The sequence below is a fragment of the Lates calcarifer genome, linkage group LG11, assembly GCF_001640805.2.
Source record: "Lates calcarifer isolate ASB-BC8 linkage group LG11, TLL_Latcal_v3, whole genome shotgun sequence".
NCBI lineage: Eukaryota > Metazoa > Chordata > Actinopteri > Centropomidae > Lates > Lates calcarifer.
Genome location: NC_066843.1, coordinates 16,274,052 through 16,300,890, shown reverse-complemented (window position 1 = coordinate 16,300,890; position 26,839 = coordinate 16,274,052). Strand labels below are relative to the sequence as shown.

Below are 26,839 nucleotides of genomic sequence, written 5' to 3'. Positions count from 1 at the left end.
AAGTTCTGTACTCAAGCACAGTTTCGAGATACTTGTTCTTAACGTAAGTATTCTCAGTTTTATGCTACTTTAAAATTATACTTCACTAGATTTCAAAAGAAAATACTGTAGGCTATTTTTACTTAACTATATTTATTTGACAGACACAGTTACTAATTATTTACAGATTCAACTTGTACATAAAAAACAACACATGATAACCTTATAAAATACAGTACTGTATTAAAGGAGCTATTTGTAAGTTTTGCTATTGCTACATGGCCAATGTTAGCATTAACAGCAGTTCAGTTTTCCAGTCTTAAAATGAGTTCAGCATCAAACTTCATTCCTTTACTTGCCAAATGCTGTCTCCAGTGGTGGAAAGCAACAGCAATGTTTTGCTTCCTGGCCCGGCCAACTGGTCTCATCACTTTCCAATAGCAATTCACTGTAGCATCCAGACTGCCCTTAAGAAGTAGACCTACTGCTGCTCAGGAGATGTATTCTATCTTCTTGTATTGTAAACACAATGATGACTGAAGCTCTTGACAAGCGTCCATCACCACCACCTGCTCCGGGCAAGATACCAAGTTCAGTAGCAGGGAAAACTTACAAATAGCCCCTTTAAAGTTTAAACTAGTGTTTAAGCCAAACCCTTACAAAAAATGTGTGTTTGGGCACATTGTTTCAGATATCTGTAAGCTGTCAGGAGTTCCACCAAAGGGTGATTTCCTCTTCAAACTTCTCAGATGGTTTTATATCTAGAACTGTTTGAGGCCAGGAGAAGTCAGATTATCTAATATTTCACAAAAATAAGCTCAGACAGAAGTCCAAGAAATTAATTTTGTAGTAGAACTTTGTTTTCTCTTTTTCCCTCTCTCACTCAACATCTCATGACCCTTTAGATTTATCGTGGGACTCTGAGCCCCAACCTCTTGGTTGAGAACAACAGGACTAAGCTATTGACATGTATACAAAATCACTACAAACAGCTCCTCCTTGACCAGCTGCTACAGTAAAATGCTGCACACACTGATACATGATCAGTAATCTAATGTCATTGAAAAGAATTAAACTGATGGGCAATTTTTCTGCATAACAAGAACTTTTACTGTTGATGGAGTATTTTTACATTGTTGTATTTGTACCTACAAGCTGTGGTGGAAACTTGAATTTTCTTCTCATCTTCTCTGTGTGATTTACTTCAGCAGGAATCTATTTATGTTTCTACCCTGCTCTGTGTAGTCCTACAAGGGATTATGTAATGACAACATATAATACACATGTCCTGTCATGTAGGAGGAGTAATAATTAGTCCTAAAACATATTGATTTATTCAACAAAAATTGGGATTGGAGTGTCTTTAGAGCAATAGATGAGGATTACTTTGAAAATGAAGAAGATATTAAGAGAAAAAATGCCCACTCTGTCTCTGTGTGTCAGTGGTTTTAATTTAAGATGCCTTACTCATCCCAAATCCCATCAGGCACACAGACAGACAGCAATTGGTGGGATGAAAATTGAGGTGTGGAGGGGCGAAGTAGATAGATTGAGTGCTGGGGTGAGGAAAGGAGATGGTTTCTGCCTGAGTGATGGCTTTCCAGGGAAGCCCTAAATGGAAAGAGGCAGACTGAAGAATTCCCAGATCCCAGACAGATCAGAGGGATGAGACCTCAGGGTGATGGCTGATTTTAGAGTTGTGACCATATCAGGAAGAAGACCTGATATATAACAGCATGGCCCCAACACACACACCCATAATCCTCCTGAGCGTACCTCTGCCTCCTGCATTGGTGAGTATCAGCCTGCTGAACCGACAACCACTGTTCTTCCTCTTGCTGCTTCTAACAACTTTTTTCCCACTTTCTTAGCCTCTCTCTGCAGCAGCCAGTAGGTGAGTGAGAGGGTCAGTTAGTGTGTGTTGGCAGCAGCAGTAGCAGCCATGCCGGGTGCTTATAAAGGGGAGTGCGGGGATGATGTGGACCCCATGCCGTTCCTGGTTCCCTTGGAGAAGGAGCGGCTGGATGCTATGAATAAACCATATGACATCAAGCGCTCCTGCTGGATCAAAGATGAGAAGGAGGCTTTCATTGCTGGGGAGATTCAGTCTGAAGATGGAGACAAAGTCACCATCAAGACCAGAAAGAACACTGTAAGACTAAACCAGTGCATTTTCTCCTAGATATTTTCTTTAACTGTAAGTGAACAATCATAATAATAATTAATAAAATATTGACTGAGTGATTATTTCCTCTGATCAGACTGTGACTGTGAGGAAAGATGATGTTCAGCAGATGAACCCTCCTAAGTTCTACCAAGCCAGCGACATGGCCGACCTCACTTTCCTAAACGAGGCCAGCGTCCTGGAAAACCTGCGCAGCCGCTATGTCAGCATGAGGATCTATGTAAGCCTGTTACCTCAACACAGACGACCCTAAAAACCTACACAAAACCATGTCCTCATGACAGCTCGAGGACAGTAGAAAGAACTTTGTTACATTGCTATCATGGTGCTTAGAAAGAAAACCTGGCTGGAGTCAGTTGAGTTATGTTTGCGATGGGTTATTAAAGGGGCATTTCACAGATTTTACACATACATATCAGTTTAATTGGCATGGGGAGTAACCTACTACTCAGCCTGTGAAAACAATCAAATAACGTCCTCTGTCTGTGGATGAGCTTTTTCAAGTCTGAGAAAATGACCCCGATGATGTCATAGTGACATCATCAGGGTTAACTCAGTTTATGGTCGTAAACTATAAATTTATAACAGACATCCTGAATTACTAATGTAGGGTATGGAGTTTGAAAGACAGAGACATTTACCATACAGGGAGAGTCTAATGAAAAGATGCTATTGAGTTGCATTGTGGGAAAAGTGGATTTTAAAATCTGTCTCTTATAAGTCAACAAACTATGAAAGTGAAATACTAAATCAGCAGATTACTCCTATAAAAGGCATTGTGGGAAAAGTATAATTGAGTCAAATAGAAGTGCACATCTAGCAGACGTAAAGTAGAAAATACACAGGAAATGCAGGATACACAGGAGGAAAGGGAAGCAATGACATTTGAAGGTGCCTATGAACCAGATGTGTGCTCGCATTACTGAAAGTCGTCTACATTACCCTACTGCCAACCCTTAGAACCTCTTTATTTCTTCCCTCCAACGCAGACCTACTCGGGCCTCTTCTGCGTGACGATCAACCCGTACAAATGGCTGCCCATCTATGGCGCTAAAGTGGCCCAGATATACAAGGGGAAGAAACGCAATGAAGTTCCTCCCCACCTCTTCTCCATCTCTGACAACGCTTACCACGACATGATGATGGGTGAGGAGAGGGGGCAATGGTGGGCTGTGGAGAATAAGATATTGAATCTAGGGCAATGAGGAGAAAGACACAGAGGGGGCTTTGAAGAGTAAAGGGAAGAGTAATCAGTCATAGGGCATTGATGGGTGAGGGGAGGGAGGTAAAGTTGGCAATGAGGAGGGGTAAGCATGCAAGTGGTATGTGGTGATTTGGGATACCTCCCTTGAGATGAGTTGCCTGAAAGTCATTACACAGTTATATGTGGAAAGAGGGAGTGGGGCAGTTGCTGGAGGTTTGTAATCAGTGTAGTGTGTGGTGATTTGTTCAGGGAGTAGAAAAATACTTTGAAGCCATTATGTGGCATCAGGGGAGAGCTGACAGCTGTCTGTGTTGTTGGTACTGCTGACAGGGAACATCAGCAGTCCTCTGATCTGCTCAGAGGGAAATCAGCAGTAATTATTCTCGTCTCACTCACACTCTCTGTTTCTCTCCCCTCCTGCCCTCTTCATGTCCTACCATTGCAGAGCATGAGAACCAGTCTATGCTAATCACGTAAGGACAGCATATTTTTTCCCCCTACAAATGATGCATACCATGTAACCTGAATGTCTCACTGTTATTAACTCCTTATTTGTATTTTTCCTTCAGTGGAGAATCTGGTGCTGGCAAGACTGAGAACACTAAAAAGGTCATCCAGTACTTTGCCAATGTTGGAGCCACTGGGAGCAAAGCCTCAGACTCCAAGGCAAGTGTGTTTATGCATGAGTACATGATTCATATGTTGCTTTTCTTGTCTGACATAAATCATGTACATTTCTCTCCTCTCCTCTCCTCTCCTCTCCTCTCCTCTCCTCTCCTCTCAGGGCTCTCTGGAGGACCAGATCATTCAGGCTAACCCAGTGCTGGAGGCATTTGGAAACGCCAAGACCATCAGGAACAACAACTCATCACGCTTTGTAAGGACACAATATGTGATCATGGTTTACATGTTAAATTAAAGAACACAAAAATTGTTAAAACCTAAAAAGCACCAGAACAAACATTAAATCAATAGGAATCACATTTATGTATCTGTCTCTGCTTCAGGGAAAGTTCATTCGCATCCACTTCGGGCCGACAGCTAAGCTGGCTGGTGCTGATATTGAGACTTGTGAGTGGATTTATTACTTTATTGCTTCAGTGCTGGTGAAGCTGAGGCTTTACCAATGCTATTGCACCTTGGTAGAACACCAAGTCTTCAAATATAGATCCGTAAAAACAACATTAGCCATGACAGGAAAATGATTTAAGTAAGTGGATCCATATTAATGTGTGTGTGTCTTGGTGTGTTTTTTCTGTGTCTGTTTATATGTGTGTTTGTGCATCAGATCTGTTGGAGAAATCAAGAGTGATTTCCCAGCAGGCTGCTGAGAGAGGATACCACATCTTCTACCAGCTTCTTTCTGGAAGGAAGCCAGAACTCATAGGTGAGTGACATAAAGATTCACTGTCACTGCTTAATATTGAATTAAAGTGAATGTACGTAGAAATAACAAAGTAGAGATCTTTTTCACTGCTGGAGACACCTTATTACTTTAACAAACTTTGTGTAGTCACCAAGTGTTGTGTTTCCTCTTCTTTGTAACACCAAAGACAGTTTCTCTCATCTGCATTTGATGAAGGAAATAAATTATTATTTGCATCGCATGACAATTTAAAACAAATTTTGTCTCAAAATGTGTTGAACATAAAAGAGGCTGGTTAAATACAGAATGGTGTTCTCTGTTCATTCCTCAATGTTAATTGAATCCCAACCAGGGTACATGTGCCTCAGCAGACAGCTCTGCAGCTCAACTAATTAGAAGAAATAGAAATAAACATATACACTTATGGTGTTAACTGTAACACCTGAACACTACGTGTTGTTATTGAGCACACTTGAAAAATAGTTAGGAAGAGAACAGGTCACAGCCGTTAGCTAAAAGTAATGGACTAACAGTTAAAACAGAAAGCTAAAAGAAATTCAAAAAGCTAAACCTAGTGGATGAATTACTAGGTAAAAGTAGACCATAAATAAATGATGGAAAATCTAATAGTAGTTGAAATGTTAAGCCCCTGCCACTAGTAATAGCTATAAATACAGTGAACATTTTTTTAAATTATTCTAAGATATTGACAAATTTTGTAAAATCCAGTTCAAAATCAGTTCAGATGAACACATTTGGAAAATACCAGGTGGTTGATGAAGCGCTGCCTGAGTTCATCGTACGGAGTTGTGGGGCTACATCAGGTACAGACAAAAAATGGTCTTAGCTGTTAATAAAGATAAACATCCATTAAACAGTGGTTTTGCTATCAAGGTGACAACTTATTGTCTTATTATTATTTGAAATGCTGTGTTGTCCAGAGGCTCTGCTGCTGAGTCCAGACCCCAAACAGTATGTGTGGGTGTGTCAGGGAGTCACTGTGGTGGACAACATGGATGATGGAGAGGAGCTGCTGCTCACTGATGTGAGTCAACATTTGCTCTCTCGCATGTTTTGATTCATAGCTTCTGTGTGTAAACTGAGTTTTCCATGCTGTAATAAAAACTGAAATACTTCCTTGCATGACCCATTAGAAGTGTGGTCATATAAATTCATTAGTCTGTTGATGGTGCTGTTGCGTCTTTTTGTGTAACTTTGATGTGCAGCACAGATCATCTCTTTTCTGTCCTCTTTCTCTCTCTCTGTGCTCATGTGTTCACAGGAAGCCTTTGATGTCCTGGGCTTCACTCCTGAGGAGAAGATGAGCGTGTACAAGTTGACTGGAGGCGTAATGCACTTCGGCAACATGAAGTTCAAACAGAAACCAAGAGAGGAACAGGCTGATGTGGATTCCACTGAGGGTATAAAAAAGCCCACCTCTCTTTCTCTCTGGCTATTCTCTCTATCAACATGCCTCTCTATCATCATGCTACCTCTCTCTACCCTGTCCATCAGGCTTAGTTCTCTATCTTTTTAACTCTCTTTCTCTTCTGACATTTCTCATAAAGCCTGCCCTTTCATTCTGGTGTTTTAGCTCATATTTTTCAAACTCCATATATTGTTTCTTCCATCCATTAATCCCTGTCTTACTTGTGTGTCCTACTCTCGCTGCATGCGTTACAAGACAACGTTAATTCCTTGTCCCCTCTCCTCTTCCCATCCTAAAGTGGCTGACAAAGTCGCTCACCTCATGGCCATCAACTCTGGGGAGCTGCAGAAGGGCATAACACGCCCCAGGGTCAAGGTTGGAAATGAATTTGTGACCAAAGGTACTGCAAAGACATCACTAACATGATGCAAAAAAAAAAAAAAAAATTGGAAACAAAACCCTTTGCACTTATCCATGCTCTTATTTGAACTCAGGTCAGAACCAGGACCAGTGTGTGTACTCCATTGGTGCTCTGGCAAAAGCCATCTATGACCGCATGTTCAAGTGGATGGTGACCCGGATCAATAAGACCCTGGACACCAAGATGCAGCGGCAGTACTTCATAGGAGTGCTGGACATTGCTGGGTTTGAGATCTTTGAGGTGAGATGCAGCTGGATCAGATTGGGTGTGATATAACTTCGTATTTCAGGTTATTTCATCTCATCCTCTCACGTCTAATGATCCAACTCTGTCTTTTGTCTCCAGTTCAACAGCTTTGAGCAGCTGTGCATCAACTTCACCAATGAGAAGCTGCAGCAGTTCTTCAACCACCACATGTTTGTGTTGGAGCAAGAAGAGTACAAGAAGGAAGGCATCGACTGGGTCTTCATTGACTTTGGTCTGGACCTGCAGGCCTGTATCGACCTGCTGGAAAAGGTAACACGCTCACATGTGCACAGTAGGCTTGAAGTACACAAACACGGATGTACAACATATTGTATGTTCAGTATATCTCATTCTTTCTCTTTCTACCTTCCTCTCTCTGTCTTTTCTCCAGCCTATGGGGATTTTCTCCATCCTGGAGGAGCAGTGTGTGTTTCCCAAGGCAACAGATGCAACCTTCAAAGCAGCTCTGTATGACAACCATCTGGGCAAATCCTCCAACTTCCTCAAGCCAAAAGGGGGGAAGAAAGGACCCGAGGCCCACTTTGAACTGGTGCACTATGCCGGCACTGTGAGTACTGGATTGCTGTAGGACCACTTCACATGCACATAGATGTTAGGGGACTGTTATGTGTGTCTGTTTGTGTTGTGTAGGTATCTGTGACATCCAGTCTCTATACAGAATTTATAACAGGACATTTCATTTTTATGTGTACACGGGTGCAGTTAAGCTCTTCATGCCTTTCACAGGTGGGTTACAACATTGCCGGCTGGCTCGAAAAGAACAAAGACCCTCTGAATGAGACGGTGGTGGGACTTTTCCAGAAGTCCTCCATGCCCCTGTTGGCTCTGCTCTTCAAAGAGGAGGAGGCCGCTGTAGGAACCAAGAAGCAGAAGAAAGGCTCTTCCTTTCAAACTGTCTCCAACTTCTACAGGGTGAGTGACAGATGAAACACATTATCTCTGCTAGAAAGTGAAAGTGTATTTCCCAAAATGTCAAACTTTAAAGGTGCTATATGTAAGTTTTTGTTATTGCTACATAGCCAGCGTTAACAGCTGTTTACTCACCAGTCTAGAGGAAATGCTGAGAGTTCATGATCAAACCTCATTCCTCATTCCTTGCCAAGAGTTGTCTCCAGTAGTAGAAAGCAATAGAAATGTTTTGCTTCTTTTCATCTAGTGATGTTAGCATGCTAACTAGCTAACGTCAGCCCAGCTGGCCTGTCTCATTACCTTCCAATAGCAACTTACTGTAGCGCAGAGACTGCCCTAACTTGAGTCTTGAGTCAAAAATAAGTTGTCAGTTAGATAAAAGTAATAAAACATGCCTATAAAACCACATGCTGAGGGAAATCTCACAATAGGCTCACTAACTCAGTGGTGTCTGTGAACTATTTATGCTCAACAGGAACAACTGAACAAGCTGATGAGCACCCTGCGAAGCACTGCTCCCCACTTTGTCCGCTGCATCGTACCCAATGAGTTCAAGAAGTCAGGTCAGTGGGTGAAGACAGAGTGTGATTTATTGTTAGGGGAGGCCATTATATGTTTTTGTGGAACAATGTATCTCAAACAGTAACAATTTGTTCATTATATTAAGAAAGTATGCAAGTATTCTTTTTGAGATGAAATATTCACAATTAACCTGGAAATGTTTGGCTTTGATAATCACTTTTTCTCTCCTTCATGATGTAAAGGTGTTACAGATAACTACCTGATCCTGCACCAGTTAGCCTGTAACGGTGTACTGGAGGGCATCCGAATCTGCAGGAAGGGATTCCCCAACAGACTACAGTACCCAGAATTCAAACAGAGGTCTGACTCCCATTCATTATTCCAGAAACCATCCCCATTTTTTAAAATGTTAATCTGTACATTTCCACATAGTTTAATTCAGTCCTGTGTGTTTTTTATGGCTTTTTCATTCTTTGTTTGCCATAAACAAGGACCTAACACAGAGATTATTTCCGAAGGTTGTTTTTTTGAGGAATTATATGAATTTTAAACCAAAAAAAAAGATCTTTGTCCACTTTTTCATGTCATCCTTTTTCTCTCCATGTTCTTATTTCCTAGGTACTATATCCTCAACCCCAATGTCATCCCTAAGGGATTTGTTGACAACAAGAAGGCCTCTGAGCTCATCTTAAGCTCTGTTGGCCTGGATAATATGGAGTACCGCATTGGCCACACCAAGGTACTGACAGTGATATTCAGGGGTGGAAAGGAACTAAATATACAGTATATAGTAAATGCTTCAGTACAGGGCAAATATATCTGAGATATTCCACAAACAGAATATTAAATGTACAGTCTGTCAGTATAATACACCTCTACATATGGTATAATATGTATATATAACAAACTAAATTTCAGCTGTAATTATCTCGTGCACAGAAGTCATTTTTCTTCCCTTCCTCATCTTCTTCCCTCTTTCACCTGTTTGCATTTTCCTCTCCAGGTGTTTTTCCGTGCAGGCGTCCTGGCAAAGCTGGAGGACATGCGTGACGAGCGGCTGGCAAAGATCATAACCATGCTGCAGGCTCAACTGAGAGGAACTCTAATGAGGACTGAGTTCAAGAAGATGGTGGACAGACGGTCAGTGTGTACACCTGTGTTTGTGTGTGTACGCACAGCATGTTTTTCCTTGAATGGTGACTTGTATTTGTGAGCACTAACAGTGTTTCTGCATTTATGTGTGTGTGTGATGCAGAATTGCACTGATGGCCATCCAGCGCAATGTGAGGAAGTTCCTTCAGTTGCGCTTCTGGGGCTGGTGGAAACTCTACACAAAGGTAAAATACTGAATTCCCCCTCTTGACAAATGATAAATTACTTTAATCACTGCCACCCTCATCCTCGTCATCATCATATTTCCTGCCTTGGCTCCCTCAGGTGAAGCCCCTGCTGATGGTCGCCCGACAGGAGGAGATCTTCAAGGCTAAGGAGGAGGAGCTGAGGGTGGCAGTGGAGAAGGTCAAGGAGCTGGAGGGCAAGCTCAAAGATCTTGAGGGGAAGATGGTTACTCTGTCACAGGAAAAGAATGACCTGGCCCTGGCACTGGCTGCAGTAAGTGCACATCTGCGCACGGTTCAGTTTACATGGGACCCTTGTGTAAGAATGATGTATGTCTCTTGAAATTGTTTTGGGCGTACTGAAAGTTCTCCCAAGCTCTTGTTGTGGGTTAGTGGGCAGGCATGGCACACAATCTATTTGTAAGACAGAGCTTTCTCTGTCAATGCACTTGCATAATCATAAACACACACTATGTACTCACAGATTATCTCCTTGGTTTCCTGCAGGAGCAGGACACACTGGGTGATGCTGAGGAGCGCTGCACCCAGCTGATGCACCAAAAGGTCCAGCTGGAGGAGTCTGTGCAGGTAATTCACCCAGTTAACAGTGAATAAAAGTTCCCTCTAGGCATGTTGTGATGATGTAGAAACACAGCAAGCATGATTGCTACAAAACTGACACTGTACAGTAATTACAAATAGTCTTGCTGACAATGTGTAAGATTTACAGTTGACTGCTTTTAAATGATAACTGATTATATTGATTGCATAATGTTTATTGCATGCACAGGAATGTTGCATGTCCTGAAAACAAAGATAAAACAAACTGTCTCTTGACTAAATGGAAATGTAGGATCTGCGTGAACGCCTGGAGGAAGAAGAAGGCAACACAGCCTCCCTCCATGGCCAGAGGAGGCAGCTGGAGGGGGAACTGAATGAACTGAAGAGAGACCTGGAGTCTCTGGAGTCCACTCTGGCCAAGACAGAGAAGGAGAAACAGGTAAAGAGGAGGAGGACGACGCTGAGGAGGGAGGAAATTAAGTAAAGCAGCTGTGGATATAGCATTTATTTCACTAGAATATTTCTAGGCATTGCCTAAACCACTGACTTCTTGTCCAATGATGTGTTTAGGGTCTGGACTTCAAGGTGCGGACTCTGACAGGTGATGTGAGCCAGAGGGACGACCATATCGCCAAGCTGCAGAAGGAGAAGAGAGCTCTGGAGGAACTGCAACAGGTAGACAAACACATTTTGTTATGTATTTTTTCTGTGTATGAGTTTGATAGAGACCAACATATAGACATATAAATATATTTATAATTTATTCAGAAAACTCTGGAGGATCTCCAAACAGAAGAAGACAAAGTTAACCATCTGACCAAGACCAACAGCAAACTCAACACCCAAGTGAATGAGGTACGAAACTCCTCGCCTCCATATAAAGAGACTGTCTGAAAGACTTTTTATGAAGCAGGAATATGTGCAGACCTGCAGCTGAATATACTCAGTGTTAGTGCCTTAATCGTGTATTGGTCTGTGTATGTGTGGGTGTGTTTTGTGTGTAGTTGGAGGACAGCTGGGAGCAGGAGAAGAGGATCAGGGCAGAGGTGGAGAAAGCGAGGAGGAAGGCAGAGGGAGACCTGAAGATGACCATAGAAAACCTGAATGAGATGGAAAACGCGAAGCTCGATCTGGAGGAGGTCATCAAGAAGTGAGAGAAACACACACACACACACACACACAGAAGCTGACAAGTTCATTAAAGTATCTTTCACTAAGCAAACTCTCATACAGTAGCTTTATATCTGTGAATGTACCTCACTCTTTTTTAAACACTGTCACTCTCAGTTGATCCTAATCTCCTGCTGTGTGTATGTGTATGTGTGTGTGTGTGTGTGTGTTTGTATGTATTCATATAGGAGAGACTTTGAGATCAACAACATGAATGCGAAGCTGGAGGATGAACAAGCTCTCAGCTCCATGCTCACTCGCAAACTCAAAGAGCACCAGGTTTGTGGTTTGATGTGCGAGACTCCGTGCTAGCTGCATGGCTCCAGGGATGACAGTATTCGGTCGGTTGGTCCACCACTTCCCTCTCTGGTTCAAGCTGAAATATCTCAACAATTATACGATGGGTTACCATGACATTTGAAACAGGCAATCAGCTCAACCTTTCTGGTTTTGAGTAAAATCGTCTCAGCAACTGTTGGATGGCAGAGAATAAATTGTAGCTGTGGTGATCCCCCACAAACTCTCCTTTAGTGCCATCGCAAGGTCGACATTTTGACCTAACGTTAGTGATTTACTGCAATGATCCCAATATTGGTAGTCTGACATGACTGGCTTTTCACATTAGTAAATGTGACATGATGAACATCGCCTCATTTAGTTTGGTTTGCACTTGTTTGTCAACCATGTACTGTTGTGGCTCAGGAGGTAGAGCAGTTGCCCACCAACCAGAAGGTCGGTGATTCGATCGCCGGCTCCTCCAGTCCACATGCCGGAAGTTTCCTTGGGCAAGATACTGAACCCCAAATTACCCCCAAAGTGTGTGTGCATTGGTGTGTGTGAATGTGACATGTAGTGTGAAGCGCTTTGAGTGGATGATATGATTAGAAAAGTACAGTCCATTTACAAAAAATAGTAATCTCATACAAAGCAAAGATGCATTGATTTGATGCTAGATTTAGTCACTATCTAATTTCCACTTTCGGTCTCTAGTGTGGGATGAACAAAAGGAGGATAGATAACAATGACACAAAAAAATTTCTTGTGTATGTTCAAGCACATGTTCATCCATTTTGTCTTTTTCTTTCAGGGCCGCATTGAGGAGCTGGAGGAGGAGCTGGAAGCTGAGCGAGCCATGAGAGCCAAGGTAATGATTGTATCTCTAACAACTTCCTCCATAGTTTCAGTATAATAACTGAAGCTGCTTTAGTTCAAAAATGACTCACTGCTACAATTATTCATTCACGTGTCGACCAGTATAAGTTGAGCTGATTCTCTCTCTGCTCTCTGATAGGTTGAGAAGCAGAGGGCAGAGCTGTCACGAGATCTGGAGGATCTCAGTGATAGGCTGGAAGAAGCGGGAGGAGCCACCGTCGCCCAGGTGAGTGTGTCTCAGTCAGTCAGAGGTTGACTCCCAACATGACCTCTGCCCTTCTAACCTCTACAAACCCCCCTCTGTGCTCGACGCCGCAGATTGAGCAGAACAGGAAGCGGGAGGTTGACCTGCTGAAACTGAGGCGGGAGCTGGAGGAGGCGGCGCTCCAATCGGAGGCCACGGCGGCCGGGCTGAGGAAGAAGCACTCAGATGCGATGGCGGAGCTGGGCGAGCAGCTGGAGAACCTGACCAGGCTGAAAGTCAAACTGGAGAAGGACAAACAAAGCATGAAGGCTGAGATCGAAGACCTCAACGTCACCATGGAGGCCACACAGAAAGCAAAAGTATTTGGAAAATCTCAATCACAACAGCACACATCATGAAAATAAACTCATACAAACATTTGTATGTAACTTTTTTTACTTCTCTGTGTTTACATGCGTAGATGAACTCTGAGGCTCACGCTCATAAGCTGGAGGACAATCTGGTGGAGGCCAATGCTCGGCTGGCTGAGATGGAGCGGACACAGACTGAGCTCAACACGGCCAAAATCCATCTGACTGGTGAGAACACACAAGCACAAACACAGTTCCTCAGAATTTGTTGTAGCCCTGTCTTCTATTCTTTTTTTTTGTTTTTGTTTTTGCTTGTGTGTACAGCGGAGAATAATGATCTGAGCCGGGAGTTGCAGGACGTGCAGAGTAAGTTGACCCAGGTGACCAGGCTGAAGGCCTCGCTCACCTCGCAGATCGATGAACTCAAGAGACAGGTGGATGAGGAGAGCAAGGTACAAGTCAACACAAATACACACACACACACACACATATTCTCCCAGTTGGTTCCCAGATGGAGTTTTCAGTTTCAAACTCTTTCTCTGACCTTTAGGTGACCATCTGTCCTCTAAAGTTTTATTTTTGTTGTCTTTAAAACTTGCTTGTGAAATCATTATCAGGCCTCTAGTAAAACCAGGAGCTTAGACCACTCTACCTCTCTATAGGGTCGTAACACAGCAGTGGTGGGCCTGGCCAACGCCCGCCATGACCTCTCCCTTGTGAGGGAGCAGCTGGAGGAGGAGTTGGAAGCCCGCGGGGAGCTGCAGCGCCTCGTGTCCAAGCTCAATGCTGACGTCACCTCCTGGAGGACCAAGTATGAGACGGACGCCATCCACCGCACTGAGGAGCTGGAGGAGACCAAGTAGGTTTAAATAGAGCTAAAAAATACAGTAACTATCTCTGTAAATAAAAAGGGAGCCAAAGTTTTAGATATTGTTCCTATGTGCAAATAAACTAGAGGTGGTACTTTTTAATTTAATCCCACGGTTTCTTTCTCTCTCTCTCTCTCTGTCCTTCCACCCACTCTCCTCCAGGCGCAAACTTGCAGTGCGTCTCCAGGAGGCTGAGGAGGCAGCGGAGGCGGCCCAGGCCAGAGCTGCCAGCTTGGAGAAGGTCAAGCAGAGGCTGCAGGGTGAGGTGGAGGACCTTACCATAGACCTGGAGAAGGTATACATACACATGCAGACAAATGAATGTCTGTAGCTCACACAGTCCAGGCTTCAACTGTCTACAGAGCCATTCATGCTAAAAGTGTATTCTCTCATAGTTGTGTAATTGGGCCATTATTGATTAATCTAGTTATTTATAATTGAATTAATTCATTAACCATTTGTAAAAACAAATGGGCATCACAAGTTAAAAGAATCCAAAAGTGTTTTTGACCAAGCTGTAAGATACAGTCTTGTTTTTGTCTGCATTTGTGTGACTAGTCCAACGCGGCAGCAGCAGCTCTGGATAAGAAGCAGCGAGTTTTCGACAAGCTGGCGGCCGAGTGGAGCCAGAAGAACGAGGAGCTGCAACTGGAACTGGACAACAGCCAGAAGGAGAGTCGCTCCTACATGACGGAGCTCTACAAGCTGAAGACAGCTTATGAGGAGAGTCTCGATCAGATAGAGACTGTCCGCAAGGAGAACAAAACCCTCTCAGGTGCCTTCTGCTGCACAACAGATCATAATAAGAAAAGTGTGCAATCCCCAAAATGCACCAAGCTAGATAACAAAACCAGAATATAAATGTATAGTAACATGCTTTTTTTGACAACGTACCCCCTCTTCTCACAGAGGAAATCAAGGAGTTGGTTGACCAGCTTGGCGAAGGAGGCCGCAGCGTCCACGAGCTACAGAAGGCCAAGAAGAAATTGGAGGTGGAGAAGGAGGAGTTGCAGCTGGCTCTGGAGGAAGCCGAAGCTTCACTAGAGGTGCAAAGAGTTCTTAAGGCCAAGAAAAATCTTGCCATAATGAAAAAAGACTATGTATGTGCAGACTTTTAGGATTTGATTAGGAAAGGTGAAAGTTGTTCAAATGTGGTGTGTGTGTGTGTGTTTCCAGGTAGAGGAAGGTAAGCTGGTGCGTGTACAGCTGGAGCTGGCTCAAGTCAAGGCTGACATTGACCGCAGAATCCATGAGAAGGAGGAGGAGTTTGAAGTCACCAGGTTAGACTGTAACATACTGTAACACATATAGGGGTCATTCCTCAACTTACTAGAAATGTGTTGATGATTTTTCTAGCAATTAAAATTATAGACCTTAAAGGTGCTATATATAAGTTTTTACTATGGCTACATAGCTAACTTTAGCATTAACAGCTGTTTACTCACCAATCTAGAAAAAACGCTGTCTCCAGTGGTGGAAAGTGATGCCAATGTTAAGTCTTGCTTTTCCTTTATTTCTATCGCTTCTTTTCTTCTTCTGAAGTTAGCATGCTAACAAGCTAGCTTTGTCTCATCTTGTAATGATATTGTTTGATATTGTCACTGTAGCGTCCCATCTGCACTCAGTCCAACAAGTCTTGTCAACACAACAATGGCTGAAGCTCTTGGTTAGTAAACAGCTGTTAATGCTAATGTTGGCTATGTAGATATAGCAAAAAACTTACATATAGCTCCTTTAAGTTACCCAGTCATTCATTACTTCTCCACCACAGTGTATCCAAACTGCATTTACAATTGTAATTGATCACTGTTATTCACAATAAGGTCATCTGTATAAGTTGGACCAGCCAGCATTAGTTTGTATTTATAACTATCACTCCTCATCCACAACCTGCATGTTTTTGCTGTCTAGAAAGAACCATGCGCGTGCAGTGGAGTCGCTGCAGGCCAGCCTGGAGGCAGAGGCCAAAGGTCGTGCTGAGGCTCTGAGGATGAAGAAGAAGATGGAGGCAGACTTGAATGAGATGGAGATTCAGCTGGAGCATGCTAACAGAAACAATGCCGAGCTAGTCAAAACCCTCAAAAAGCTGCAGCAGCAGATCAAAGTAGGAGTTTTATTTGATCACCAAGAGGCGGTGGAGTGGAAATACTATGGCTTGAAAACTACTACAGCAATAATCTTTGTGTCCCACCCATCTTACCTCTAATCTAGGATCTCCAGGTGCAGATGGATGAGGATGCTCGTCAGCACGAGGAACTGAGGGAGAAGTACAGCCTCCAGGAGCGCCGTCTGTGTCTCATGCAGGGGGAGATGGAGGAGCTGAGAGGAGGCCTGGAGGCGTCTGAGAGGGCCCGCAAACAAATAGAGCAGGAGCTGGTGGACATGACAGAGAGGTTCAGTGAGATCAACATGCAGGTAAGTAGCTGCACAGGAAGGCTACAGAGGCACACACACACACACACACACACACACACACCACACACACAGAGACTGATGGTTTTAATGGTTTTATAACACAGTTTTCCAAATTATCGTGATTCTCTTGCTACTGTACTTTTCTCTTGTGGATTGTGTAATCTAATATCATCTATTTTGCTCACACTAGAACCAAAGTCTGACTATCCTGAAGAGGAAACTGGAGGCTGACCTTGCCCGACTGTCCAGTGAGAATGAAGAGCTGATCTCAGAGTTTCGTGCTGCTGATGAGAGAGCCAAGAAGGCTGTGATTGATGTGAGCGACCTGACCACACACGACAAAAAAAACAGAAAGTTTTACTAGAAATATGTTTTGGCAAAGTCATAAAACTTAAAAAATATAAATGATTTGAATTGATAGTTTGACCTGTTTTGCACGAGGCATTGAGGTCAGAAAGAAACATGCAGTGATGTGTGCATCTGCGTCCAGGCAACTCGGCTGTGTGAGGAGCTTCGGCAGGAGCAGGAACGGAGCGTCCACCTGGAGAAGATCAAGAAGAACCAGGAGCAGAACCTCAGAGACCTCACTCTGAAACTGGAGGAGGCTGAGCAGCAGGCTCTGAAGGCCGGAAAACGTGTCATCCAGAAACTGGAGACCAGGGTGAGGAGTTGGATTTACTGAAAGATGGTAGCAGTAGAGAAAGAAGAGATCACACACCCATATTAACAACACACCTGAGCCAAGGCCTCTCATCCACATATTGCATTATTTCCTCCCCTTTATTATCCTACTAGATCAAGGAGTTGGAGAATGAGCTGGACCAGGAGCAGAAGCGCCATGCAGAGACAGTGAAAAACCTCCGTAAGGGAGAACGTCGGCTCAAAGAGCTGATCTTCCAGACGGAGGAGGACCACAAGACCAATCAGCGCATGCAGGAACTGGTGGAGAAACTCCAGAACAAGCTCAAGTCCTACAAACGGCAGATAGAGGACGCTGTGAGTACCAGTGGTGACACTGTTCATTTTATTAGCTGCACACAGCTAAAATTAAAACTTCACCCCATTTATATCAATGAGGGTAGGAACAACTTTATGCATAATGCAGTACAGCTCAGCTGCACCACAGGCTACATCCTCTAAAATTACTGTTAAGTTGAATTCTCTCCAAAACAGATAGAACAAGAACTTTAAAACAGATGGTTAGCTTAGCTTAGCTTAGCTTAGTATAAAGACTGGAAATGGGGGGAAACAGTTAGCACGGCCATGTCTAAATGTAGCTAAATCTGCCTATCAGCATCTTTAATTAACCATTATTCAACATGTTTTTTCCTGTTTTTTGAAGCTGTAGAAAAACCAAACTATAAAAGCCACATTGTGTCATTTTACTGAGAGTTATTTTGAAGACTGTTTCTCAGTTGGGAGCATTAACTTCCTGGCTAACAGCCAGCTAATCTTGTCTAACTGTCTACAAGAAAATGAATGAGCAAAGTGTGGCACTTTTAATTACTCTACTTGGTTAATGAATCCCACTAGAGCCCTCTATATTCAAAATTATGTCAGTCAAAAAAATAGGACATTTTCTTTAAATTCCTCAAAAGCTGACAGGTTAGAGAGCATGCTGAAAACATCTTCTCATCTTCTCAATCATCTCCCTCAAACAAAACTGTGTGTGTTTGTTTAATGCTAAGACAACTTTCTTGTCCGTATTGCTGTAGGAGGAGCAGGCCAACAGCAGCCTGTCCAAATACAGGAAGACGGTCCACGAGCTGGACGATGCTGAGGAGCGTGCAGAAATGGCAGAGATGGCCCTAAATAAAATGAGGACCAGGAATCGAGCCTCAGCCACTAAGGGCTTCACCTCGGTGGAGATCGTCCAGGTCACCAAGCCCTCCAGTGGAGGACAGGACGGATAGAGGGGAACAGACACACATATTGCTAGCAGGTGCACATGTACACACAGAACAAGAAGATAAGTTGCCTGAGCATGTGCTTTTACACTTGTATGTGTATCATTTTTAACACACATATTGTTTCTGCTCCCACAGTGACACACACTCATTCAGCCCTCCAGAAGACACTTCACTGAGGAAGTGCGAGCACAGGCACCCTGAAGAAAGTCTTAAAAAAGCCCAAACAGAGCTCCTTAGAAAGTCTTAAATAATTAAATGAGTCTTTAACATCACCAATAGTCTTAATCAGGGTAGTAATAGGATTGGTCACATAGCCTGTTCAAGTCCAATTTAGCCTGCACGCTAAGTATGTTTTACTGTTAGTATGCCTTGAATGTACTGTATGTGTCTACAGCTGAGGGAGTTTTTGTGTGGAGCTGTCAGGGATGAGGTTTTGGTTGTGTCTGACCTATGTTCTTGTGGGTCTGTAATGTTCTTTGGATCCCTCATTGTCTCTTAGTATGTGTGAAAGAGTTTGTCAGATGTGTTGACATGTGCGTCTGTGTGTCTTGCATCATCCCAGTTAGTGTCAGACTGGAGGGAGGTGTGGGTGAAGCTGTGCTCTCATGTCAACGATAGAGAGCCCACCTGTGTGTGTCACTCCTGTACGTGTTCTAAACGTTTGTGTAGTGACCTGCTACAAAGTCTTAATAAACTACAAGCAAATGACAGTGTCCCTTATTGTTTGTGCAAACAGGGAGGTCTGTGGTTTATCCACAGGAAAGGGGTCACACTTGACGAAGCACACATCCTGCAACTTTAGACTTAATGTTTTTGACTCTACAGCCTTTATCTGCATACAGACTCTAGATATTCTCATACAGTCTCTAAATAAATTTATATCCAATCTTGATGAGAGACCACATCAACAGTGTTCATGCAATGTACCTACACAACTGTAAATGGAATGTACTTACATAGCACTTTTCTAGTCGTATCGACCACTCAAAGAGCTTTATACTACGTGTCACATTCACACAGCGCTTGCACTACTACAAAGTAGCTCTAGCTCTAGCACATTCACACAAACAAACATCAGGGGCAACGTGGGGTTCAGTATCTTGCCCAAGGATACTTCGGCACAGAGGAGCTGGGAATCGAACCGCTGACCTTCTGATTAGTGGGCGACCCGCTCTACCTCCTGAGCCATAGCCACCCCTTCAGTTGATACCAAAATGATACAATCATGAGGGCACCCCACAGTCTACCCAAGTTGATTTATAATAATGTGGTGAAATGCAACTTTATTTGAGAATATTTGCGTGTAGGCATAACATCATATATCTAAAGTAATATAACTAGATTCTGACACATGGCCTCTTAACAAGACTGCATTAAAACTGCTCTAATCATTATTCCTCTATTAATAATGGCTCATACATACACATGTAACGTGAAAGGGCTTGTAGTTAAAAACCCTAACGTTATTATCTGACACTGCAGGTACTCATAGCTCTGTGGAGGTTTTTGCCTCTTTTAGCTCATTGTTGTGATTTTGTGCATCACTACTTTTCTGTTTAGGTTTCAGTCTTCTCTCTCCTCTCCCATTAATCTCAGAAAGGAGAGCAAGAAAGGTTTGATCATGAAGCATTTAGCATATTTAAGTATGCGTACATAGGCAGTGGTTTCCTTATATCAACTTAAAAGGTGATTCCAGTGTTGTGTTTGCAGCTTGTTGGGCTGCCTCCAATTAACCAAGAGGTTTCTTAATGTAGGTTTAAGATTAGCTCGAAAGGCAGAAGCCACTTAACGGTACTTCACATTTCTGTTTACATCATGCTCTTGTGGTGCATACTATTGCAGATATGTGCAATTAATTGAATAACCACATTACCACAAAGTAATTGCCTGAAACTGAGCCCACCGAAGGTCTGAGGCAGCTGGTAATACAGCCATCATCAAGAAGTGTGACACTGCATCTCTGGAGTGCTGTGGCTTGCAAATCAAGCTTCTGCTCAACAGTAACTCAGTCATTTACATTTTAAAGTTGGGATAGTGTGCTAAAAATGGCTTGTGTTAGCTTCATTTTGAATCATGTCTATAAATGAAATTGCTAGTGCTAGTTTTTATCACTGTTTCTAATCTTCAACATCAAGATCATAAGGTATTGTTGTAAATATTAAACTTTAAATTTATATCTGTGATAAATTAAGATAAAGTTTTCTGGTATACACTAAGTAATGAATTTAAAATACCAGTGTAACAAGAACAAAAGGCACCTATCTCATACATCAACATGGAATTTATTTTCATTTTAGTTTCAGATGAATGTTTCACATTTTATACAAAATCATTAGAAAATGCCTGACACTCCAAAAATCCCATGGCTAATCCTTATTTAGTGACTTCAGACACCAAAGGATTAATGGGGAATCATGCAGCATCCTGGACCAGTTGTTGAGGCTCAGCCTGAGCCTCCAATCTATCAAATCATAATCCACAGTTTACTCAATGGCCACCCGCTATCCCAGAGCCTTGAAGTCATAACCTGACAATATGGTACAGTGATATCTTGCCACATCTAGTTATTACAGAGTAGAGATACAGTAGGATGAGGAGTAAGAGGAGTCTGTCACTGAGGACCTGTCACTGACAGCTTCCCGCCTGTCTCCACTGATCTGCTGCCTGACTTTAACTGATCTTCACCACCCACATATCTCTGATGTATGGACACAGTAGCACATCAACACCACCATGCATGTTTTCATACGCATGACACATCATTGGTTATGATTATGTAGATTTTAAAAAGATAATTAATACCAGAGTTTAAAATCAACCAATGACTGCAGGCCTGAGGAGGCGGGGGAGAGGGCGGGGAGCTCCACCGAGCCTCTGTTTGGATGAGGTAAAAGTGAGCAGGGAGAGGTGGAGGCTAATTACTCACTGTTTTGCTAATGTACATGCCCAGCAAACACACACAAATGAGATCTCAGCATGAATGCACAAACACACACCCTTGTTCACAAACACCTCTGCCTCATGCCAAAAGCTTCTGAATCATTCTTTTAAGGGTAAACTCGACTGATGCCACACTGTTCGCAGGACAGTGTGTGACTGTATGCGAGAGAGGAAGGGGTTAGAAAAGATAGTACACACCTGTCGATTAAGATCCAACAACTGAAAATAGGTTTTATTAAGCCAATGCAAAGAGATCCCCCTCTCAGACAGACGAAACCATGACACTGGGGCAGAGAGGCACTTACACAATCACTTTCATTTTACACAGTGCTTGCATCTGTGTGTGTGTCTTCAGTGGAGACACAGCTACATTTTTTTTTTTTTTATGATCAAATGTCCAATATGCACACACACAGATACTCGTTTTCACATTGGAGCATGTTTTTAGCGGTTGGCACGTTTACATGCAAAGCTTCAGTTTGGCCTGCGCAGGCGAAACTGAGGGAAAAGGAAGCGAAAGAAAGGAAGGAAGGAGGAGGGAAGAAAAAGATAGACATGGATGTGAACAGACTAACTCACAGAAAGACTGACAGGCTCTTGAACGCTTTCAGCGTTTAAAAACACAGCCCCCCCTTTCGTCTTTGATCCTGCCCCTGCCCCCCCTTGTGTCACATGTTCATAGCAGCACCAGAGGAGCCCTCTGATTGGTGGGTACAGCCGTTCGTAAAGTCAGTCAGTTTCAAGGATGAGTGGCGGTTGCTCATTCTCTTCCTCTAAGCGCAAGTCATTGAGGTCATCCTCTAGGCCTGCACCTCCTACGGCGCCCTGCTCTTCGCAGTAACCTAGGAGACAAGAGGTCAAAGGTCAAATATTAAAACAAAAAACCCGAGTGTGATTAACATTCTTTTACAAAGTCAAATGTCACAACTACCTGCCCGACACTATGGCAAGATAATGGGTGATGATAATCAGAATTTTGAGCCTCTTACCTTGCCATACTTTTTTGGATAAATGGCCTGGAAATTAAAGCGTCACTAGAAAAACTCATGAATATTTGTGTGATTTACCTTTAGTGACAGCAGCACTGTAGGTTTGGGCCACAAGTGGGCGGTCATGTGACCCCTGCTCAAGGATCTCATTGGGTGCTTCAGCACTGCCGTCTAACCTGAAGTCAAGCATAGATTCAGTAACGGAAACTCTCCATGTAACTGTCAAAAGTGTTACCCTGCATGTGTATCATTCACTCTGAATGGACTGTGTGTGTGTGCGTGCGTGTGTGTGTGTGTGTGTGTGTGTGTGTGTGTGTGTTACCTGTGCTGCTTCATAAGTGTGCATTCCCCTCCTTCTTGTGGATCCAGGTTGTACAGATACAGGTAACCGTCAGCCGCTGCAACCAACAACCTGGGAATCTTCTGAATCCTGATTTAAAACAATAAAAACAAAAATTCACAAACATTTTACATCAGAAAAAATACATGAAAATAAACAACATTCTATATATGCTGAGATGATCAAAACAACCAGAGCCAAAATAAAAAAGAACAGCTATCACATATGACCAAATCAACCTCTAACATCAGATGCCAAACAATGCAAACTGATTAAAAAGCACAACACAGATTTACATGCCCTGTCTGTGTATGTAAATGTGGCTCAGACAGCAGACTGACACTCACACAGCTAAAGCGCAGATGTTCTTGTGTCCGCAGAATGGCAGACGTACGGTGGCGAAGGCTCGCCCCTGGGTGAACATCTCCGTGACCTGGGATGGTAGGTAGGTGGTGGATGCCATCAGGACCTTGCCCAGGTAGCCTCCCCATGTGGTGGGCTCCTCCGCAGGCCTACACACAAACGCACACAGAACGTGAGAAGCCTGTGTTTCTCTGTTTAACATGAACAGGAAAACCCTGCTCAGCCGCCTCAGGAGTCTTTTAGAAGCTGACATAAAAAGACGGAGACAGGAAGATACGTACACATACTTCTCCTTCTGTGTTTCTAATTTGAAGATGTGGACCGTCTCTGTGTTGCTGGAGGCTGACAGGTACAGGCCTTCCATACTGAACGCCAATGAACAGATGCTCACACACCTAAGATAAGAAGCACAGGGAACCAGATGAACACAAACATACAATACATATAAACACAGAATCACAAAATAATGCTAGCCCATCACAATAAAACCATTTTCACTTCTGAAAAACAAAACTGCAGTGAGACAATTAAATATGTTCTACCTTTTGACTCCTCGCCGAAACTCAAAGAGCTTTTGTCCCTCTGGGATAGAGAAGACACGAATGACTGTGCCCTGGGAGGAAGTGAAAGAAACAAGATACACAGGCGATGACAACACTTGAAGAGGAAGCAATGGCAAGGATCCGCGTTTACTCAAGCGGAAAAAAATATCACACACAAATGAGCCACAAAGATAACAGGCCAGTTTGTTGTGGTGTACAGTAACTGTTCCTACCTTCTCTGAGGCTGTGGCCAGTTTTGTTCCACTGGCATCGAAAGCCAGAGCCGCTAACGGGCTGTCGTGGGCTGGAATCATATTAGCTGCTCGCTGGAAAAACAAATACACACACTGGTTAGAGATGTGCCACTTCAAATAGACAAGTTAAATAATAATGATATGCTTTGACTGATGCTTTCACTGCCTGACAGAATAAAGAGAACAGAGTCTTAATGAACAAGATTTAGCTTTGGCTCTTTCTCAACATGAAATACAAGAAACACTATAGAGTACAGTAAGCAGGAAGAACAATGCCCTCGGTACACATGCTGAATGAATTTGTTAAAGATTAAAAATAAGAACTCTATTATGAAGAGACACTGTGAGGCAAAGGGCTTTACTGTGCTTGTGCTCACTTACCAGGTTGACGGTGTCAAACACTTGAACCTCTCCTATCGTAGCACTGCCTGGGTACGCCAGGTAACAGTTATCATTGCTGATGGAAAGGGCACACAATCCTGGAGAAATGTGTGCACAAATAGAAACTAATTAACAAAGAAAAACAGACAAAACAGATCACAGCAGAACCACATTTATCTGAACTGAAACTGAAACAGGAATAATGAATCACGTGCATTGGGAGACGTTAATAACCATAACATTTATAATAATCCTGCCAGCATCGGTTTTCTTTTTTTGTTCTGTGCACATTATGGAGCTTAGTTAGTGGTGACAGATTTCAGCCTTTAGGGCAGGAGCAGCCAGACTAGACATAATGATGAACAGGCTGTAAAACAACATCGTTAACTAAAAATAAACTGAGAGAAATGAAAGAAACCTGAAAAAAAAAACCTGAAAAACCTCCCTGGTTTCAGAATGAACATGCATAGTGAGTGTCCCTTGAATGCCACACACCATACTATGTTGAGATTGTCATTCTTCAGACTCACCTGAAGGGTTAGGTGGAGTCTCTCTGATAGTGTGCAGCACTTTCATGTCTCGGATGTTGTGAATGTACAGTGACTCCTCCAGACACACAATCAGTCTCTGCAGAGGAAAAACAGAACATCAACAACAACACTACTTAGACATTTTGCCACACTGATTCATTAGCCAACTATGACATTTGCTCAAGATACATAAGTCACTGGTTGTTTGATGAAGATGCAACTGCAGACAGACAGGTGTTTCTTTGCCCTTGTCTTCCTACCTGTCTGTTGAGTTTGACAGCCAGTATGGTGTTGGAATAGGAGTAGTTGCAGATCTCAGTTCCCTTCTTGAAGTGACAGACTTTGAGCTTCCTGGGGGCCTTCAGGCTGACAATGGCCACCAGGCTGCTGGAGAACAGCCGCTCCACAATACACACATCCTCTGTGTCCGCTGCAGAAACACAAACACACACACACACACACACAAATAAAAAGATTCACTTCGCACCTCTCAGTTGCATCCTCTCATCTTTTATTAGCTGCCTCCCTGCTGTAGCCATTTTTAACAGTACAGGGAATGAAACATCACATGGAATACAATGACTGTTTCCCAACTTTCTGATGGATGCCAAAAGTGGTAACACATTGTGTCACTCATTGTGAATTTTGTTGTACCTGAACATACAAATGTAAAGCCTTAGGCGCACTGTCCAAGTTTAGGTTAGTGTTAAGGTTAGTGAATTACAGTTGATAGGGCTTATTTGACTATGCAAGTTGAGCTTGACACTACTTACTTTGCTCTGGCTATTTAAATCTAACAGCATCATCAAAAAAGTACAGGTTAGCTCACCACACATGGACGATGCAGAGATAATACTACATGTATAATGTATGTAAATCCAATATGAAGAGGAAGCTTGATGTTAAAGTTTATGGGAAAAGTGCTGACAAACTATTAATATTTAAAGTAAGAGTAATCCTCTAATGGTACAGTGACTATATTCTGTCTCGACAGCGTGCATTTAACACAACTCAAAAAATTATGAGTAAGCAATTAGAGCACATAGTGATACAGTTATTATAGAGCAAGAAGTTACTTACTACATTCATATATCTGCTCCAATTTGTCCACAGAAGACAGGGAGAAAAACTTGTATCCTGATTTGGTGCCAACAGCTAAGGACCTGAGTACATGAAAGAAACAGACACAACAGCAGCATTGGTGAAGCGTTGCATCAGCGGCATATCACACCCATACACGCACTGAATACTGATAGAGTCCAGTGTCGTTATTACAGCTCACAAAGGCGTTTCAAACTGAACACTGGGGGGGTCAGGCTGTTAAACTGGTCTCAGCTATCTCAGTGTCACTGGATGCATCAGTCATATCGTGACCGTGGTCACACGACTGGAGATGTTTTGCAACAGCACCAGGCCTCTGTGGTCAACAACAGTACTACATTTAGCGGAATAACCGTCCGTACGTTGCAAGGGAAAATCTACAGATGTTACTTAAGTTTGCTAAAAAAGAGAGTACAGTGCCCAGAGACTTCTGCAGAATCGTCAAACAGTCCTCCGACTGTAGCGCTTGTCCAGAAAAATATCAGTCGGCCAACGCTTCTAAGTCGAACAAAATCACTTTAATTCCGGCTAACTCCATCTACTGTTAATACATTACTAATACTAAATTTCATCTCTGCCACCCGAGAAGTTACATGACACCTAACCTACATGTGTATTGTGGCTAAAGTTAGCCTCGGAACACACAACAACACGTTAGCTAAAAAGCTATGCTAGTGACGGGACAAATTAAACATATCTGGACATTTTAATTAGCTAGCTAACACCACCGTGCCTTGGTAGCAATTTCTAATGTGAGAGATCACATCCTGGCTTTTTCACATCGAGCCCTGTCACCCCAGTGAGACGCCCAGACAAGTCCACACTGAGCTAGCTGCCGTCAGCTAGCTTGACAGCACAGGCCATCGGATCCCCAGACACTCTCCCCGGCCCTGTCTTACGTGTTGTCCTGGTTAAAGTTGGCGAAGAGGAGCTGGCTACCGCCAGCGTCCCCGCTTTGACTGGCCAAGTTCATGGACTCGGCACCATCGACATATAAAGCTCCGGTAGAAATAGCAGCAGTTGAGCTGGGACTGTGACTGTGATAATGGCCAGAAGTGTGGGGCTTCACGGAGCCATCACTTTTCCCTGGCCCTGCTGTAGTGATTGTTGTTGTTTTTCATAGAGGCTGTTGCTCCCCCTACTGCGCA

General features: G+C 43.1%; 2 protein-coding genes across 3 annotated transcripts; one reads left to right on the top strand and one right to left on the bottom strand.

Moving 5' to 3' along the window:
- The first annotated feature begins 1,921 nt into the window (after positions 1-1,921).
- On the top strand, positions 1,922-18,987 carry LOC108877679 (myosin-16). Its single transcript, XM_051073673.1, has 44 exons — positions 1,922-2,131; positions 2,241-2,384; positions 3,154-3,310; positions 3,814-3,841; positions 3,938-4,034; positions 4,153-4,245; positions 4,376-4,439; positions 4,657-4,755; positions 5,676-5,783; positions 6,021-6,155; positions 6,462-6,563; positions 6,658-6,824; positions 6,930-7,100; positions 7,222-7,398; positions 7,578-7,763; positions 8,236-8,323; positions 8,525-8,642; positions 8,901-9,021; positions 9,286-9,422; positions 9,538-9,619; positions 9,720-9,893; positions 10,127-10,207; positions 10,473-10,619; positions 10,751-10,855; positions 10,949-11,035; positions 11,185-11,330; positions 11,539-11,629; positions 12,438-12,494; positions 12,642-12,728; positions 12,821-13,066; positions 13,168-13,285; positions 13,382-13,509; positions 13,720-13,916; positions 14,089-14,221; positions 14,485-14,701; positions 14,836-14,972; positions 15,103-15,206; positions 15,838-16,030; positions 16,138-16,341; positions 16,532-16,657; positions 16,832-17,002; positions 17,137-17,337; positions 18,057-18,283; positions 18,387-18,987. Exons 1-43 carry the CDS (start codon positions 1,922-1,924, stop codon positions 18,252-18,254), a joined length of 5,832 nt encoding a protein of 1,943 aa, XP_050929630.1. The 3' UTR covers positions 18,255-18,283; positions 18,387-18,987.
- Positions 18,988-20,512: 1,525 nt separating this feature from the next.
- On the bottom strand, positions 20,513-26,839 carry wipi2 (WD repeat domain, phosphoinositide interacting 2). Of its 2 annotated transcripts, none has more exons than XM_018667758.2 (12): positions 26,591-26,839; positions 25,671-25,753; positions 24,851-25,020; positions 24,591-24,687; positions 24,061-24,158; positions 23,659-23,751; positions 23,426-23,496; positions 23,171-23,278; positions 22,868-23,032; positions 22,503-22,610; positions 22,259-22,356; positions 20,513-22,033 (listed from the first exon to the last, which is right to left on the bottom strand). In XM_018667758.2, the coding sequence occupies exons 1-12, from the start codon at positions 26,662-26,664 to the stop codon at positions 21,921-21,923; spliced, it is 1,278 nt and encodes a 425-aa protein (XP_018523274.1). In that variant the 5' UTR covers positions 26,665-26,839; the 3' UTR covers positions 20,513-21,920. The 2 variants fall into 2 exon arrangements, with proteins under 2 accessions (XP_018523274.1, XP_018523273.1); XM_018667757.2 differs by having other exon boundaries at positions 23,165-23,278; positions 26,591-26,837.